The following is a 19,557-nucleotide window of genomic DNA, read 5'->3' as shown; positions in this document are numbered from 1 at the left end:
GGAAGAAATGTGTCACTAGGTTCATCTATTACAACTAGGCAATATTTCTTCCCCCGTGTTTGCAACAAATTATGCATGATCTGCAAAAATGATTTGCATAGTCAGAAATATTTATAGTGTAGCATTAATGCTTTACCAGATGTGACATATTCCCCCCTTGACACGTGGGTCTTCCCAATGTGTCACTGTAGCTGCTGTGTTGTATAAATTTTTTGGGAGGATTGGTTTATCTTCTATCTGATAGATGTCATCTTTTTTCTGTGCTCCTCTCTTAAGCCAGGCCTTTATTTCTGTCTTGGTTGCTGACTGTTGGGCGTCTTTCAGCACGTCTGTGTCTATAAATAGCAGATCTGACATTTTCTCTTTAATAGGTTGAAATGAGTTAGTTCTGTCCCTGATGATGTTTTAAAACCTCTATTTTGCCAAATCTTAGCATGGTGATGTACTGATCCGAACACGTATTGGCTGTCTGTGTATATAGTAAGTATTTGTCCCTCATGTAGTTCACATGCTCTTACTACAGCATATAATTCTGCTGTTTGGGCTGAGCATGTATTGGGTAGAGATTTAGCTTCTATTATCCTATCGATGGTTGTTACTGCATAACCAACTCTATTCTTTCCATATTCATCTTTAGATGCTGAGCCATCTACAAACACAACACATGAATCTGGTATAAGGATTTGAGAAATGTCTTGTCTGGGTTTGGTGTCTTCTTCAACTTTTGCTTTATAAGAATGTGGTTTTCCATCTTCTGCAGTAGGTATTAGAGTACTTGGATTTAAAGGGCACATCTTTTTAGAGTTATGTTTGGCTGTGATAATAATAGTGATGTCAGTGTGATATGTCTTGCATGTAGCGTCAGGTGCTTCTCTTAATATTCCTGACTTCAACATATCTTGTATTATTGGCTTAGTATCTTCTTCAGCTTCTGGCTTTAAGGGGTATTGGCGGACTAATGGCCTTTTTTCAGATATTAGTTTAACCTTGTATGGTGGGAACCCCTTTATAAGCCCTACATCAGTTGATGATTGGGACCACAGTTCAGGTGGGACAGCAGCTAGGGCAGGATGCATGTTGCTCTCTTTGCTCTCAGCTAAGCCCTGTATTTGTCCCTCTGCCTCATCTAAATGTATCCTTAGATGGACTTTGACTGTCCACGCCAGAATGAGCTTCCAGATTCCTGTAACTAGGATCCACCTTTGACAGTGTCAGTGCTGTTCCTGCAGAGGTTTAAAGCCTCTGTTTTTCCAAATTCTTATTATTCTTTTTTACCATATTTTATAAAGTAAGTCCTTATTACATTTAAAAATGAGATCAATATTTTTGGTAGTTGCTATTATTATAAATAATGGTTGGTTTAGTTCTTATTAAAAATAAAAAATAAAAACTCACTCACTGATGAACACAAAAAATGAAGGGCATATTATATCTTATAATCTTAGTTTGTTTTACCCAGTTTTATAGATACAACATACAGTTTCAGTCAGCTTTGTATTTAGTTCAAGTAACTAAAGTTTGTTTCAATTAACTAAAGTTTTCTCTATTTCAGTCCAGTCCAGTAATTCTGTTAAGGTTCATTTCATCTTATGTTAAGTTTGAGTCTAATTCAATCATTTTGAACCTGACTGGAAAAAGTCTAAACGTCTGTTAAAATCTTTTTGTTTTACCATAGAGAACTGACCTAATATTATTATGGTAATGTTGAGGACTCTAATTTTTACATAACATGAAACAGACATTTATTTCACAAAAACAGAAAGTCAAATACAGACATTTGGCCACATGAAAGTTTAAATAACCTGTTTGTAAAAGAATTAGGAAAAATTCAAGACGGGTCTATGAACTTTCCTATGGTTATCAGTATTTTCAGTAGAGGTAGAACCTTTGCCATCTTTATATGATTTTTTGAAAAAGATTCTGGAAACCTTATTAAGATATAAGTTTGGCAAAGATCATCAGAACATCAGACCTTTATTAGCGCTTTTAAGGTCCCTCAAAGATGCATTACAATGAAATCAGTCATTCCCATTCACACACATTCACACACTACTTACTTATTTCTCTGTCAGAGTAATTTTATTTGCAAACATTTGAACATAATTTGACTTCTATTATTCTTAAAATGCACATTGTTTCCTCATAACCCCTTTCGTTTCCACAAGGTCTGTTTTGAACGCTTCAATTCTTTTTTTTATTCACCAAGAATCAATAAGGTGGTCTTAGTGGGTCCACCTTAAAGGTGTTATCTGTTGGGTGTCATGTTATCATTGTCAGGTCAATGAGGTTCATAAGTCAGTCAGAACCTTGGTCATTTGGTCTGTGCACATAATGTTTCATAGATCCAGCCTATGATTAGTCAGCAAAACTTCCACCTATAGGAGAAAAATTGATTGTTAATGAATGAGCTGCATTTCCTAGGAACACTGTCTTCCTCCTGGATGAGCATCACCTGTTGAAAAACTTTCATCATTGTTTGTTTCACATATTCACTCAGATCTTTATATTATACCAGTAGGTGAAGTTGTTAGTATCTCATGTAGACTGACATATACTGTTGCATTTGGAGAAGATCTCAGATTAAATAAACTTAGTTAGAGCTTCAATCCAGGTTCATTTTGTGTCTGCAGACTTTAGCCAATTTTTTTCTTTCTTTTTTTTTTATACATAAAGAGCAAGATTCAAAACATTTTCAAAAGGCAGATTGTGGCAGAATGTAGACAAAACTGCTTATTGATTAACAAGATAACATTCAAGCACACAATCACCATATTAAAAGGCTCTACTTCTAGAGAACCACTAAACTTCTGAGGTCCGGTTTTGGCCCGCGGACCTTGAGTTTGACACATGCAGGGTAGAGTTACAATTTTTTTCAGACCTTTCAGCAGAGACAGACTTCTGCTGTTTGCAGAAGTTTTATCTTTGTTTTCAGGCAGCTGCATCTCTTTGTCAAGGTCATTTCACAGAGCTGAAATTTAACTTCTCTCAAAGAGGAAAAATCAAGAATGCACACAATCTGAGCCAAATATGGAATTATTTCCCTGTAAAATGAATATTTTGCATTTTATCATGATATTATTGGTAGTATAACACCATAGAATGATTTTTAAAGCACCTGTTTCTCACTAATGCTTGCCTACAAAATCTTTTACTCTCAGATTACTTCTTTAACAACATTCTGTTCTCTCTTCTCTAGTCATTGTTCACTGGGTTGTCCAGTTGGACAGTTTCCATGTTGTCCACATTGTCACCTCCTCTTTTAACTTCTTTTACCACGTCCTCTAAAACCATCTCTTAGTCTTTATAATTTGGGGCTACCTTGGTATTCTAAACTGGGATGGGTGGCAGTCCGCCCCCCTTTATTTGTTTTCAGTTAAGCTGAAAGTTTTTTCCTGTGCTTTTCTGAAGGCCTCAGTATTATGGCTATGTCAGTTAAAAGCTGCTCTTATTGTTGTTTTTTTAATTAAACTTTTTGTTTTAATCTGTTTATCAACTGTGTGCACTCAGGGACTGAAAAGTCCCCTTTGAAATTATAATCTGGCAAGGTTTTTTATTGTCTCTTGAATCTTTTGAATGCATAATCTCCAGTTTAAGATCCCCGTGTAGTTTTAGGATTTCAGTGATAATTAAGTTACCTGAAAATCCATATTTTTATGCCATCGTGTACATATTTCTGTTAAATCAGAGATTTTTCTCTGTTCTTTCCCCATTGTTCTTTGTTATTTTTCTCTTTTTAGTTTTCATTATTGCTAATTTTAGATCCCCTTGTAATTTTAAGACATCCTTTGTATCTAATTTGCCCAAAAACCCATGTTTTTTATTTTTTATCTATGACAGATCATACCTGCTCCTTTTACATAGTTCTCCATAAACTTTACCTCCCCTTCTAAGTCAATTAGTTTACTTTGTTTCTTCCCCATTATGTTTTATGTTAGTTTAATTATAGTATAAATGTCCCAGATAAAAGGTCACTGGCATGAGACATTATGGAGAGGACATTAACACGCCCTTCTACTGCAACTAATTCGCAGCGGTGTTAATTTTCTGGAATGAAATCCGACCTGAATCTCCAAAGTCACCAGTACGTAGTTTTAATCTGGGCAAAATAAAACACAGGACTAGCAGAATCCTGCTGATTCTATTAAAATGCTTAGTCCTCCATACACACACAACACAGTCACACAGTTAGTTTCAGGTACCTTGTAATTTTTTCTAAGTTAACTTGGTGTTATTTTATGAGCTCAATTTACTCCGTTCTTTTTACTTTTATAGCGCTTATTCTATTCCCTCGCAGGGGAATAACCCTTAGTCGTTTTATTTGGCCCCCTTCTTGGCGGGGCCCTACCTTAATTTGTCACTATTCCTTTCACGGTGGAATAAAACCATCCCAATGCAGCGTCCTTACCGGCGACGCACTACCAACGACTTTTAAGTACTTTTCTTCTTTTATTTATATAGCGCTTACTCTATTCCCTCACAGGGGAATAATCCTCAGTCGTTTTCTTTAATCCCCTTCACGGCGGGATTGTACCAAATTTGTCACTATTCCTTTCACGGTGGAATAAAACCATTCGAATGCAGCGTCCTTACCGGCGACGCACTACCAACGACTGTTAAGTACTTTTCCTATGAACTGTATTTTAAAACTGTCTCACCTCGGAGTTGACTTCTTGGTGACTCTTTGGACCCTGTGAGAGTCACCCCGCGCAGAGGAAGGCGATAACCCACTGGCCAGGTGTGAATTCACACACACCGGGACTTTCAGCCACTCCGGCTAATGGAGGCTGTGCAGCGGTGCTTCGCTCGACGTCAGGCTTCCCCCACGGATCCCAGAGTCACTGTTAAAGCAAAGAGAAATAAGGTTATTGAATTAATCCGGCTCGAAGGACCAATAAATGTTAGGTATTATTTAGTCAACTCAGAGGTAAAAACGATACAGTCAGAGTTACTTGTGACAAGGGTAGCCCACTTTGCAGTGAAACTACAAAGTTTTGACACCCTATCTCTTTATTTATATGCACAGTTCAACAGACAGTTCAGACAGGGTGTGTGTGTGTGAGACGGAAAGGAGGCTGGTTCTCACAGAGATAACAATGATCTCACACACACAGGGAGGAAGGCATAGTGCAGGTGCCTTGCAACCCAAGGTTTTTACATGAGTGATAACAAGTTTTTGCACCCATCCAACAGAACGGTATTAGAAAAGAATATGGATATCCTATATTAAAAATAGATAATATAACTATAACGGAAGATAAAGAAAAAGCAGAAATATTAGCTAAAACATTTAGTAAAATTCATAGTTCAAATAATATTAGTGAAGAGGGAAAGAAAAGTAGGGAAATCACAAAGATGAAATATAAAGAATTAATGCAAAATAATGTAGATACAAATAAATTAATAAATGAATCATTTACAAAAGGAGAAATTAACTTTGTAACCAGGAAAACAAAAAATACATCACCTGGAAAAGATCAAATGTACTATACAATGATAGAACATCTTAATGACAAAGCAAAAGACAAAATATTAGAATTATACAATAAAGTCTGGGAGGAGGGAGAGCTGCCACAGAGCTGGAAGGAAGCAATAATTATTCCAATAGATAAACCAGGAAAAGATAACACAAAACCAGAAAATTATAGACCGATCACATTAACATCAAATATTTGTAAAATAATGGAAAAAATGATTAATAATAGATTAACATATTATTTAAATATTAATGGATATATATCTAGAAATCAAAATGGGTTTAGAAAAGGGAGAAGCACAAATGACTCTGCATTATGTTTAGAATATGAAATTAGGAGAGCACAAATAAACAAAGAAAATGTAGTAGCTGTATTTTTCGACATAGAAAACGCATATGACATGATGTGGGTTGAAGGATTATTAATTAAATAAAATAAAATGGATGTTACTGGAAAAATGTTTAACTGGATTAAAGATTTTTTATCAAATAGAAAAATACAAGTAAGAATTGGTCAAGAATTGTCAGGTAAATATATAATAGATAATGGTACTCCTCAAGGAAGTATTATAAGTTCATTATTGTTTTCTATAATGATAAATGATGTATTTAAAAATATTGGTAAGGAAGTCGGTTGTTCACTATTTGCAGATGATGGAGTTATATGGAAAAGGGGTCGTAATATCAAACTTATTGAAAAGAAAATACAGGATGAGATTATTAGAACAGAACAATGGGCAAATCAATGGGGATTTAAATTCTCAGTAGAAAAAACAAAAGTAATGGTGTTTACACAGAAAATGAAAAGAGAAAATATAAAACTAAAATTATACAATCAAGTTTTAGAACAAGTAAAAAATATAAAATTTTTAGGTATATGGTTTGATGAAAAAATTATATGGAAAGTACATATAGAAAGAATCATAGATAAATGCAAAGAAATATTAAATATTATGAGATGTATGGCTGGTATTGATTGGGGAGCAGATCGAATATCATTAAAAAGAATTTATACAGAATTAATTAGATCAAATATTGATTATGGAAGTATAATTTATGGATCAGCAGCAAACAATCATCTTATAAAATTAGACAATATACAACATCAAGCTTTAAGAATTTGTACAGGAGTAATCAGAACCGGTCCAACAGCAGCACTTCAGGTAGAGATGGGAGAGATGCCATTAGATCTACGAAGGAAATAGTTAGCAATAAATTACTGGATAAACTTACAAAGCAATAATCCAGATCATCCCACACGAGATATTTTAAAACCATGCTGGGAAAAAGAAAAAAAACAAGTTAAGAGTTTTGGTTGGATTATCAATAATATAGCAGAAGAATTTCAAATATATGAAAAATAAATAAGTTCAATGTTGCCTTTTCCAGTAGTGCCACCGTGGCTGTTACCAGAAGCAGTGGTGGATATGGCATTGATGGAAAAGAAAAAGGATCCAAAATGTAGATTAGATTCAAGTATAATACAAGAATATATAAACATTTACTATCATTATGTCCAGATTTACAGACGCATCAAAAACAGATGAAAAAATAGGAGCAGCATTTGAGCATAGGAGTTGGAGGGAATGAGATGGTGGACAGGATGGCAAAGAAGGCAACACAAAACATTAGCTTTATAATAAATATTAGTAGGTCACAGGCAAGAAATATAATTAAACAGAGAATCAGGAAAGAGTGGCAAAAAAGGTGGGATGAAGAAAGGAAAGGAAGATGGTTTTACAGAATCAACAAGATAGTAAGAGATGTAAGAACAGGAAGAAGGAGTAGAAAAGAGGAAAGATTAATTACAAGATTAAGACTAGGACATACAGGACTTAATTCTACAATGTTTAAGATAAAGAAACATAATAGAGGAAAATGTGATCATTGTGGAGAGGAGGAAACAATAGAACATGTAATATTGAAGTGTCAGAAATATGAACAAGAAAGAACAATTTTAAGGAGAGAATTTGTAGGTATTAAAGAAAATTTTATTTTGAGAGATACTTTGCAAAGAAGTTTAGGTAGCAAACATTCAAATTATAATTAGATTTTTCAAAAGCACTAAATTAATAAATAGAATTTGATTGTTGTAATAGTAAATAAGATTTAAAACCATGAAGAACCACACTCCATACCAGTCGGTGGCGGTAATGCACATCATAACGTTATTTTCCAACTGCCAAAAAATAACACAGAAGAAGAAGAAGAATCGAACGCACCGGGCTCCTCGGCAACCGCTCTGTTTTGGAGGTAAGCGCGCATGCGCTCTCGTGTAGCGTATGTGAAATTTCTGGTCATAAACGGTGTTTTCGAGCTGAACTGTGTTGCTGTAATTCAGCAAAATAACATGAACCACAACTAGTTTCTCTCCCTTTGCTTTTAACTGGAGTATTTAGCAGCGAGCAGACAGACATTAAACGTAGCGGTGCTCGTTTTAAAAGCTGGTTCGTTCATTAAAACCTCAAACTCCGAGGGAAGAGAAGCAAAGCAAGAGCATTGAGGCTCCAGCATAGCAGAACAGTTCAGAAACTATCTGGAATGAGGGGAAAATAACTATATTTATAAACAGATTAAGTCATGTTTTAGACTGTCTATTGGTAGCAGATCTGATCTTCTTTGTGTGGTCGTGAATTTTTGCAGCCGTAATTGGTTCTGGATGACAGCTTCATAGCAGACAGCCGTTCTTCCCTCTTCCCGGTACTGTGTCCGGCGCAGAATCTTTTAGTGGTACGCAGTACCGGACCGTACCGGCTCACTTTCACCCCTGCTTATAAGGGAGACAGATTTCCAGAATCAGACGCTTTACTGAAATGAGCCGAATCTGTTCTGTCCAGACAAAGGGGAAACGTGTACTTATATCAGCATTGTAAAATCCCAATGCAGCCACCCTCTAATAAGAGCAAAGGTGAGACATTGAATTAATTCCCTCCTAGACGTCTCGGCTCCTCTGTGATAAACATTCCCCCTTTAGCTTGTAAATACAGTGGAGATGACCAGCAGGAGGGAGCAGGAAGGAAGGTGGAAGCCATTGTCAGGTCAGACAGATCATCACCTCAGAAGGACAAACGCATTTTAAATTTTGCTATCACTGAGTTTTTCCCTTTTCCTTCATAACTGCAAAATATGTAGGAATGCAGGGAACTGAGCCAATTTGATAATTAGAGAATTAAATGATGAATAGATAAATGTCTTTGATTTGAATGTATTTATTTTAACAAACTGAACTAAAACACGTCTTTTGTTTATGTCTCCTTCCAGCCTCTCAGGATTCGTTGACAGTAAAAGTGGAGGTTTATGATTGGGCCCAATCTGTGGTGCTGCCCTGCCAGTACGACCAAGTATTAGAAGAGCTTGTCACAGTGAAATGGAGCCGCTTGGATCTCAATCCCAATATTGTCCATCTACGTAGAGAAGGAGACGACGAACTTGCACAAAATCAGCTTTTCAGAGGAAGAACATCAATGAGACCTGATGCTCTAGACTCTCGTGACTTCAGCCTCACTCTGAGAGAACCACAACCTTCTGACATCGGAAACTACGTCTGCAGCATCATTGATGAAGAAGAAGAAATACTGTCAGACGTTCAGCTACAGGTCAGAGGTCAGTTACCTTGGTGTATACATACACTCTATGTGCAAGTATTGGGTCACACCCACCAATTATTGAATCCAGGTGTCGTAAAACAATAATACATAGAGAACATCTTCTCTCTGTGAAGCTCAGTTCTTCCTTCTTTGTTCAGCAAGTCTCACAACAACAAATGAAAATCCAACAAGAAGGAAATGAAACATTTTCCAGTATTCCAGGTTCCTCCATCTGATTATTGAATTCAGGTGTTTCAATCACTTCCATGACCACAGGTGTATAAATCCAGCAGGTAGACATGCAGGCTGCTTCTACAAACATCAGTGATAGAATGGATCGATGTCAGAAGGTTAGTAAATTACAGCATCATGATAGTCATGAAATATCCTCACTAGTAAATATTCCACAGTTAACTGTTAGTTATATTATAACAAAGTGGAGGACAGGCAGCAACTGAGCCACGAATCGATACGTCACATAAAACCATAGAGCGAGGTCAGCAGATGCTGAATGTGAGGAAACATAATGCAGGTGATAACTGTGGTGGTGTCATCATGATAGGTTGGTAATGAAAACAGCAGAGAAAAGCCTTTGTGTCCAGGACTAAGAGAACAGAAGGACCATGAGAACCTTCAAACTGAAGCAGCAACATGAACAAATAAAACTGATTCAGGAAACAAGGATAAAAAAGATAAAACAATAGAACAATATGTGCAGATGTATTTATAGAGTTTGTAAAGAATGTGAAAGTTCTGTTAACAGGTTAACAGTTTAAATGTTCAACAGAACAAGTTAGGAGTTTTAATATGGATGGTTGGAGGAATTCATCATTGGGATTTCTTTAGGATTCCTCACTTTTGATGGTTTCCAGTTCAGATGTTTGAGTCTCTGGCTGAAGATCTGAGCATGAAAAGGTTCTGCTGGACCTGCGTGTGATCAGGAGGAAGCTGGTTCTACAGTTTATTCATCTTGATGTGATGTTAGAGCTGCTTTAACAAGCTGCTGAACATGTTGGAAACCTGTTTTCATTTAGTTATGTTGTAGTTTGTGAAAATTAAAGTAATGCAGGTCACTAATTTAAATACTTGAGTAAAATTAGGATAACAGACTTTCTTTCCAGTTCCACCCAAATTAAACTTTTAAAAGCCCAAGACAACGACACATGATGACCCTGGTTTATAGGTCATTTACTGAGAGCGTTCTCTCCTTAATATAACATCTTAGTACGGTAACAAACTAAACAGGTGATCAATCAGGCCAATAATATTATTGGTTTAAAACAGCTCTTATATCCCAGCATAAACCATCAAGGCAAGACCAGTTTATTTATAAAGAACATTTCAGTAACAAGACAATTCAAAGTACATTACAAAAAACATAAGAAAGTACATTGCAGTGGCATGATAAAGTTAAAAAAAGGAAAATAAAGAAAAGAAAAGTTGCACTACAAGCTAAAATTAATGAATGCACTCAATGCTTTTAGGCCCATATTTTCTTAACATAAAATCAAGCATTTCAATTCAATTCAGTTTATTTATATAGTGCCAATTCACAACACATGTTGTCTCAAGGCACTTCACAACAGTCAGGTTCATACATTCCAATTAATCCTAACCATTGAACAGTGCAGTCAGATTCAGTTATTTATTCAAATTGGATAAAACGTTTTTCTGTCTAAGGAAACCCAGCAGATTGCATCGAGTCAGAGATTTGTAGCATTCCCTCCTCCTGGATGAGCAAGTAGAGACAGTGGACACTGGCGTTGACTTTGCAGCAATCCCTCATACTGAGCATGCATGTAGTGACGGTGGAAAGGAAAAACTCCCTTTTAATAGGAAGAAACCTCCAGCAGAACCAGGCTCAGTGTGAGCGGCCATCTGCCACGACTGACTGGGGGTTTGAGAGAACAGAGCAGAGACACAAAAAGAACAAAGAAGCACTGATCCAGGAGTACTTTCTATGGGAAGGAAAAGTAAATGTTAATGGATGTAGCTCCTTTAGTCGTTTCACCTAGAAAGAAAGAACAGAAAAACTCTGAGCCAGTTTTCAAGGATAGAGTCTGAAAGAGAGCACATAGAGTTAGTTACAGTAGAAGCTCATTCAGTCGCCATGTCTAGGAGAGAGAAAGGGTTAAACACTAAAAGACAGGGCCATGTGGATCATCGGTAGAAGGTGAGCATTAAGTTGTTGCCAGCAGAAGCTTGGACGATTCTCCTCTCCAGAAAGGTGTCACAGGTAGACACAGAGTCAGGCCAGGTGTAGCTTCTAGAAAGAGAATAGAGAGAACAAGGTTAAAAGTTGAAATAACAGCAAATAGTGCAAAATTGGAGAGTAGTGTGAGAATGTAGCGAAGAGAGTGAAAGTGGTCATTATGTCCTCCAGCAGCCTAAGCCTATAGCAGCATAACTACAGAGATAGTTTCAGTTCAGATTATTTAGTTAAATAAGTTTAGTTAGCATCCATTGTTTTATATCAGTAATAAAAAAGTATAAATAAACACGACGTATTGGAAAACAGTGTTTGGTGGCTGGCTGATGTCCGTCAGGTTAAAGTGAACATGACACAAGTTGGAAAAGACAAACAACACGAAATTGTGCATAAAAACCTCACAAGATCAGGTTCATTTTGTATTTATTTACTTTTTCTAGGAGCTGTTGATTAAAAATAAAGTAACAACATTAACATAATTACGTTTCGTCGTTTTACCGACAAATTGATCAGAAAAGCTGTGAAGACGGTCGGATCCGTCTCTATGGCAAGCCAACTGTGCCACAAAACGCCACTTTTACCACGCGTCTGGTTAAAAGGTCACGCAAAAAATGCCGTTTAATAAGTCAGAACGCCGTAAAATACGGCGAAAATACCATCAAAACGCCGTTTTTTACGGCGTTTAAAGAGCACCACAGAACGCTGTAAAAAACGGTGTTTTCTCAAATTAAGCAATTCTCTGCCCACACTCTTCTTATCCAGTAAATTTAAACTCCAGCCATCCAATAAGAGAAGTAGAACTGCAGACCCCACTAATTCATAACAGATCAACTGATGTTTCTTTCTGATAAATGTCATATATTCTGCAGCACTCAGTGTCAGTGTTTGCTTCTGTAATTATCTCAATATTAATTTTAATGTCTTTAAAGTCAAAAGAAGAGAAATTAAACACAATAACTGTCTGAAACAAGTGAAGATCGACATTTTGAAATCCGAGTTGTAGCTGTAATACTATTCTCCTCCACCAGATGGCACCGCACGGGAGCTAGTCTACAGAAACGCGATCTGTGGACATTTGGTGGTTGTAATGTTATTAAATACAGAAAAATTCATCTTGTATTCCGTGTTTGCTGTTATTTTTCTATGAACAATTACTAGAAATATTCTTAATCTATTAGTTGGCATGAATAAGAACCCTAAAATAGAAATTCTCTATCACATTATTTTGTTTTTTATACAACTCAGAAAAGGTCCTAATAAATGATCAATAAAACTATCTGATGTTCAATAACACAACAATTTTTTACATTTTTACTAATATAATGACCAATTTCCATATCTCATTAATGTAATTATCATGTTACATATTTTCAATCAAAGCAAGACAGCCCAAAAAGGCATAAACCTGCAGTTCCTTCTGCGTGTCACAGTCCTAAATAATTATCCAGGCGCTCTTTATCTTTACTCATACATGTCTCTCAAAGTGCAAATACAATACTACAGTACAGACATCTTTTCATCTACACATTTATTCCCTCACTTGTACATTAAGTAGGCCTATTCTGTTTTTGGTTGGTTATAATCTAGTGAAATACAGGAAAAGAAACGTGTGTTGTGTTACTATTTTTCTATAAACAACTTTAGAAATATAAAGTTTTTTTGTTTTGCCTTTTTTTTTTATTACCCACTGTTTATTTCTATGATTTATTCATGTATTTTCATTCATTTCATTTTAGAACGGTAGCCTGCAGCATGTGGGAACAGGCTGAGGCTGAGCAGGATATCTAGGCTGAAGTTAGCTGTAAAACACTAAATACTGACTCTGTAAGGTCTAAATTAAAGATACAGCTAATCAATAATATTCACCCAGTAAAACATGAGGTAGAGGTTGACTCAGTTTTTTCAGAGTCACAATGAGGGACAGAGAACAGAGGGACTTTCACCTGAGCTACTGGTCCAGATAACAATAGAAAACCCTCTCTGCAAGCTTACCTGGGTTTGCATCATAACATCAAAATGATCTGGTTTTATAATTCAGTCAAAATCAAAGCATTTACACCTAAAGTAGCTGACCCCATAAAAGGTCTTTCAGATCACATCATTTTCTTGCTACACTCCTGTTCTACATGCAGACTGAGAACCGTGTTGCTCAACAAAAATATAAGACATCTACTGGTGTCAGATTTAGTTGAATGTAAAACTAATATTTGTAATATGCTACAAAAATATTTTTGTCTGAGTGTCTCCTCACAGACACTGTATGTGTAAATGTATTCTGAAATCATAATTGGTTGAAATACAGATACACTATCGGCCAAACGTGTTACGGTTTACTTGATATAGGACCCCAGAATGCAGACTAGAAGGCAGCATGACGGTAAATGCAAAAGATTTAATAACAAAAAACTCACTCACTACAGGAGGCAGGAACAAAAAAACAGGCAAGACAGGCATGTCATGATCAAAAAGACAAGACTTGAGCATGAAAAATGTTTCCGCCACGACTAACTGAACAGGTGTGTATATATGGAGCATGGTACAGGTGGAAAACAAAACTGATTAACATGGTGCAGGTGAACCGAAAAAACGTAATTGACATACCGAACAAAACGTGGCTGCGGCAAAAACAGAGACTCTAATATACAAACAAAACATGAACCAGACTAAAACATGCCCAGAAAAATAAACAAAATCATGATTCAAAACTTGAGCAGTGAAAAACATATAAGTAAAAAACCTGAAACCAAAAAACCCCAAATTATAACAAAACGTTTTAGAAACACTTTCTCATTTAATGGTTTTCTTTGTTTTTATGGCTATTTCTATTGTACGTAGATTCTCACTGAAGGCATCAAAACTGTGAATGAACATATATGGAGTTATGTAGCAACCTAAATATTGTAAAATAACTTTATGTTATATTTAGATTCCTTGAAGTAGCCGTACTTTGCTGTGATGACTGAAATATTAGCCTTTGGTCGTCTCTCAATGAACTTCTGGGAAGTTCTTTCAAGACTCTTTGGAAAACCTTTTCAGGCGACCACCTCATGGAGAGAATAACAAGAGAGCAAAGCAGTAATCAAAGCAAAGGGAGGCTGTTTTGAAGAATCTAAAATATAAAAATGTTATTTAACACTTTTTGTTTACTACATAATTCCATGTGTGTGTTCATTCACAGCTTTGTTGCCTTTGGTGAGAATCTACAATGTAAACAGTCATGAAAATAAAGAGACCCATTAAGGGAGAAAATGTATCTAAAATCTTTGACCGGTAGGGTATATTCAATATTACTACATTAAGTAGTACTGTTATAAAGTATAAAATGTATATAAAATAACAAAAAGTTCATCTCAATACTTTGTAGCATAACCTTTGTTGCCAAAGACAGAGGTCAAACATTTCCTGTATGTCTTCACAAGGTTTGGACACACTGTAGCTGCTATTTTTGCCTATTCCTCCATAGAGCAGTGATGTTTTTGGGTTGTCGCTGGGAAACATGGAATTTCAACTCCTTCCACAAATTTTCTATGGGTTTGAGGTCTGGAGACTGGCTAGGCCACTCCAGAACCTTGAAATGCTTTTTACTGGGCCACTCCTTCGTTCCCGGAGCGGTGTGTTTGGGATCGTTGTCATGCTGAAAGACCCAGCCACGTTCCATCTTCAATGCTCTCACTGATGGAAGGAGGTTTTGGCTTACAATCTCACGATACATGGTACCGTTCATTCTTTCCTTAACACGGATCAGTCATCCTTTCCCCCTTGCAGAAAAATAACCCCAAAGCTTGATGTTTCCACCCCCACGCTTCACAGTAGGTATGGTGTTCTTAGGATGCAACTCAGTATTCTTCTTCCAAACGCGACAAGTTGAATTTGTGCCAAAAAGTTATATTTTGCTTTCATCTGAGCACATGATATTCTCCCAGTCCTTCTCTGGATCATCCATATGCTCTCTGGTAAACTTCAGACGGGCCTGGACATGTATTGGCTTACGTAGGGGGACACGCCTGGCACTGCAGGATATGAGTCCCTCTCGGCGTAGTGAGTTACTGATGGTAGCCTTTGTTACTTTGGTCCCAGCTCCCTGCAGGTCATTCATCAGGTCCCTCCATGTAGTTCTGGGACTTTTGCTCACCGTTCTCATGATGATTTTGACCCCACGGGATGAGATCTTGCATGGGGCCCCAGATGGAGGAAGATTATCAATGGTCTTTTATGTTTTCCATTTCTTTACAATAGCTCCCACAGTTGATTTATTCACACCAACCTGCTTGCCTATGGTAGATTCACTCTTCCCTGCCTGGTGCAGGTCTACAATTATCTTCCTGGTGTCCTTTGACAGCTCTTTGGTCTTGGCCATGGTTGAGTTTGGAGTCTGACTGTTTGAGGCTGTGGAAAGGTGTCTTTTATACAGATGGCGAGTTCAAACAGGTGCCAGACAGGAGAGCTTCTTAAAGAAGAAGTTACATATTCTTGAAAAATCCTACAATATGATTTCCTGGATTATTTTTTTATTTTGTCTATCATAGTTGAAGGGTATGATGAAAATTACAGACCTCTCATCTTTCTAAAAAAGGCGCAACAAAAAAACTTTATATTTCTAAAGTTGTTTATAGAAAAATAATAACACAACACACGTTTCTTTTCCTGTATTTAACCAGATTATAACCAAGCAAAAACAGAATAGGCCTACTTAATGTACAAGTGAGGGAATAAATGTGTAGATGGAAAGATGTCTGTATTGTAGTATTGTATTTGCACTTTGAGAGACATGTATGAGTAAAGATAAAGAGCACCTGGATAATTATTTAGGACTGTGACACGCAGAAGGAACTGCAGGTTTATGTCTTTTTGGGCTGTCTTGCTTTGATTGAAAATATGTAACATGATAATTACATTAATGAGATATGGAAATTGGTCATTATTTTAGTAAAAATGTAAAAAATTGTTGTGTTATTGAACATCAGATAGTTGTATTGATCATTTTATTAGGACCTTTTCTGAGTTGTATAAAAAACTAAATAATGAGATAGAGAATTTCTATTTAAAGGTTCTTATTTATGCCAACTAATAGATTAAGAATCTTTCTAGTAATTGTTCATAGAAAAATAACAGCAAACACGGAATACAAGATTAATTTTTCTGTATTTAATAACATTACAACCACCAAATGTCCACAGATCGCGTTTCTGTAGACTAGCTCCCGTGCGATGCCATCTGGTGGAGGAGAATAGTATTACAGCTACAACTCGGATTTCAAAATTGCGTGTCGATCTTCACTTGTTTCAGAAGGTTATTGTGTTTATTTTGTCTCTTCTTTTGACTTTAAAGACATTAAAATTAATATTGAGATAATTACAGAAGCAAACACTGACACTGAGTGCTGCAGAATATATGACATTTATCAGAAAGAAACATCAGTTGATCTGTTATGAATTAGTGGGGTCTGCAGTTCTACTTCTCTTATTGGATGGCTGGAGTTTAAATTTACTGGATAAGAAGAGTGTGGGCAGAGAATTGCTTAATTTGAGAAAACACCGTTTTTTACGGCGTTCTGTGACACTTTTTACGCAGTAAAAAACGGCGTTTTCTCGGGACATTGAACGCAGTCGCGCGTAAAAAGCCGCGTTCAGTGACCAGACAAACGCCGTTTTTTACAGCGTTCTGTGGTGCTCTTTAAACGCCGTAAAAAACGGCGTTTTGATGGGATTTTCTCCGTTTTTTACGGAGTTCTGACTTATAAAACAGCGTTTTTTGCGCGACCTTTTAACCAGACGCGTGGTAAAAGTGGCGTATTGTGGCACAGTTGGCTTGCCATACCTCTGGCTGCAGTGCGCGCTCCCGACACAGGGGGAACAGAATATTTCAGGGGAACAGAATTTCACACAACACCTGTTAACCAATCCAGCGAATCCGCCATTTTGTTTCTCGCAGTATTCTTGTAGTTCAAGTTGAAGGACGCCGAAGCAGCAAGCGGTTAAATCTAAATGTTCTGTTGTTGGATGTATTAACCCACACCAGTCATTACACCGTCCTCCTGGATCAGAACCTCTTCGGAGTTCCTGGTTAAATGTATTTTTCATGGAAACGTGTCGACATCCGTGGAGAAAATCCTCTTCGTTTGTGTGAAGGAGTGTTTCAGCAACCTCGGCCAGAATGAAGGAGGATTAGCCGAAAGACTCCGTCTGTCTGAGGGTCAGTTTCTTCTGTCTATGGAAGCGACGGACAGAGCAAAGAGGTTAGCTGCAGATAACGGTAAAATGACAGCTAGCTTGATTGTTGAGGTGTTGATAGAACTGACTGGCTGTTGTTCTGATAGCTCAGCTTCGTGCCTCCTGTTAATGTTAGCGCTGTTTGCTCGCTTTTAGCTCCTTAAGGACATCACCTTATTGTGTTTTTAATTAATAATATTAAATGAACAGTTTTACAGTCTGTTTAGTTGCCCTTTTTGTCTTGAGAAACACACGATCCTAATGCTTTCAGTGATGTTCTTGATGCTAGCGTTAGCTAACTCGTTAACTATGTTGGGCTCTTTGTTTAAAAGTTGTATTCATTCACTTTGTGGTAAAATTAACATTTTAAAAGGTATCTTACATGTAGTTTGTGTAAAAATATTGTCAGTAACATTAGTAATGGATTACAGCTTTTGTTTCTACTGTGAATTCCTGAACGTTTCTCTGCTATTGTTGAATAATTGACATTTTTCATGTAGTCTACTAGAGCAGAGGTGTTGAAAGTCAGTCCTCACCAGGTCCTGATGTTTCTCTACTTTAACACCTGATTTAGATGATTGCTGCTCAGCAAAAGCCTGTTAATCAACCATCGTTGTTTGTTGCATTTGATAGCTTACAGCTACAGTATTAGTTTTAGTGCTGTTGTTCTCATGCATTAGTAAACGTAGCACATTGTTGGTGCAATGATTTTCTATATACTTCTTGTTTTTTACACATTTGCTGATATTTATGGAGGGAAAGTAAAGTAATGGATTCTTGTTTGGCTCTGCAGCCTGGAGGAGGTCGGGGTTGAAGTTCATCATTTGCATTTAAAGAGACGGCAACAAAACGAGGTCAAAAAGAAGCTTAAAAAATGAGTAAAATGAACCTGAGGAGCTAAAATCAAACCAAAACGATGCAGTTCCACTTTATACAAACCACATCTGAATGATTTAAATAAGAAAAGGATGGATTTAAAAGCAGGATTTGTCCCCTTTAAAGATTTTAGTTGCACTGTCCTTAAAAAATGTTTTTCTTATAATCTCTCTTTCGCTAATTAAGTTAATAGAAAAGCTGCTATCAAAGTAACAGAAAAGTGGTCAGATATGGAAACATTAGTTACAAATTTAAAATGTTCAGACCCTTACTGATGATTAAGTCCAAAATGTGTTCCCTTTTGTGTGTTGGCAGTTTCAGGTGTTTAATCAAACCCACATTTTTAAGTTTATCACATAGTTCTTTTGCCTCTTTGTCTTCAGGTTGTCAACATGGATGTTAAAGTCTCCCACAACGATTAAACAGTCATAATCAACACATATCACAGATAGAAGGTCATTGAAATCATTGAAAACGTTTGATTTGGATTTTGAAGGCCTGTAAAGATTCAGGAACATAGATCCAGCAGGGACCTTTACCTGGGCAGCCAGATATTCAAAGAGTCAAATCTGCCCAGGAACACCTTCTTCCACTTTAGTGAATCATGAAACAAGGTGGGCAGCCTCCTCCTCTCCTCTGCTTCCTGGTCTGGTTATTTAGAGGCGTTGATTCTATCAGTCTCACTATTTTCATGTAACCATGTTTCTGTTGAAAACATAAAATCAAGATTATGCTCAGTAATTAAATCATTGATTAAAAATTATTTTCCTGACAAAGATCTAATGTTTAATAGAACCAGTTTAAGTGACTTAGTGGCTGGTAATATTTCTCTGGCAAGATGAACTCGACAAGGAATAGATTTTAGGTTTTATTTCTGTCTATTGTTTCTTATCTTATCTTTTTTTCCTGCTACGTATTAAAACAGAGATATTGCAGCATTCTGCCATCGGAGCCCAAGCTTTTCCTGGAGATAATCACTGCTGGTAGTCTTATCACCTGGACCCTTGACATCTCACAGAGATGTTTCTGGGGTCTGGGGGAAGGAGGTTTGGGCTCCTCTGTTGGGTCTAGGGGGGTCCATTTGTCTTGTTGGAGTCTGAGGAGTTTCTATTTGTTGTAGTGATGAAGAAGTCTCTTTCTGTGTCAGTTTTTCTCCACGGTTCATCCTTATCTCAGCAGGCTGCAGTTGTCCTTCAGATCCAC

The 19,557-nt window shown here is 36.8% G+C and overlaps 1 protein-coding gene and 1 long non-coding RNA gene across 2 annotated transcripts in view; one reads left to right on the top strand and one right to left on the bottom strand.

Moving 5' to 3' along the window:
* Positions 1–19,557, top strand: part of LOC124871639 — a 42,557-nt gene that overhangs the window by 18,365 nt on the left and 4,635 nt on the right. The window contains exon 2 of the mRNA XM_047371099.1: positions 8,735–9,076. Within this exon, the coding sequence (XP_047227055.1) occupies positions 8,735–9,076 (342 nt within the window). The remainder of the gene's footprint in view (positions 1–8,734; positions 9,077–19,557) is intronic.
* Positions 11,768–17,504, bottom strand: LOC124871654. The gene is made up of 2 exons (XR_007039064.1): positions 17,087–17,504; positions 11,768–11,811 (listed from the first exon to the last, which is right to left on the bottom strand). It is a non-coding gene; the product is annotated as an uncharacterized LOC124871654 (long non-coding RNA).

This window comes from Girardinichthys multiradiatus, chromosome 7 (genome assembly GCF_021462225.1).
Source record: "Girardinichthys multiradiatus isolate DD_20200921_A chromosome 7, DD_fGirMul_XY1, whole genome shotgun sequence".
Taxonomy (NCBI): Eukaryota; Metazoa; Chordata; class Actinopteri; order Cyprinodontiformes; family Goodeidae; genus Girardinichthys; species Girardinichthys multiradiatus.
This window is presented reverse-complemented; position numbering and strand designations above follow the sequence as displayed.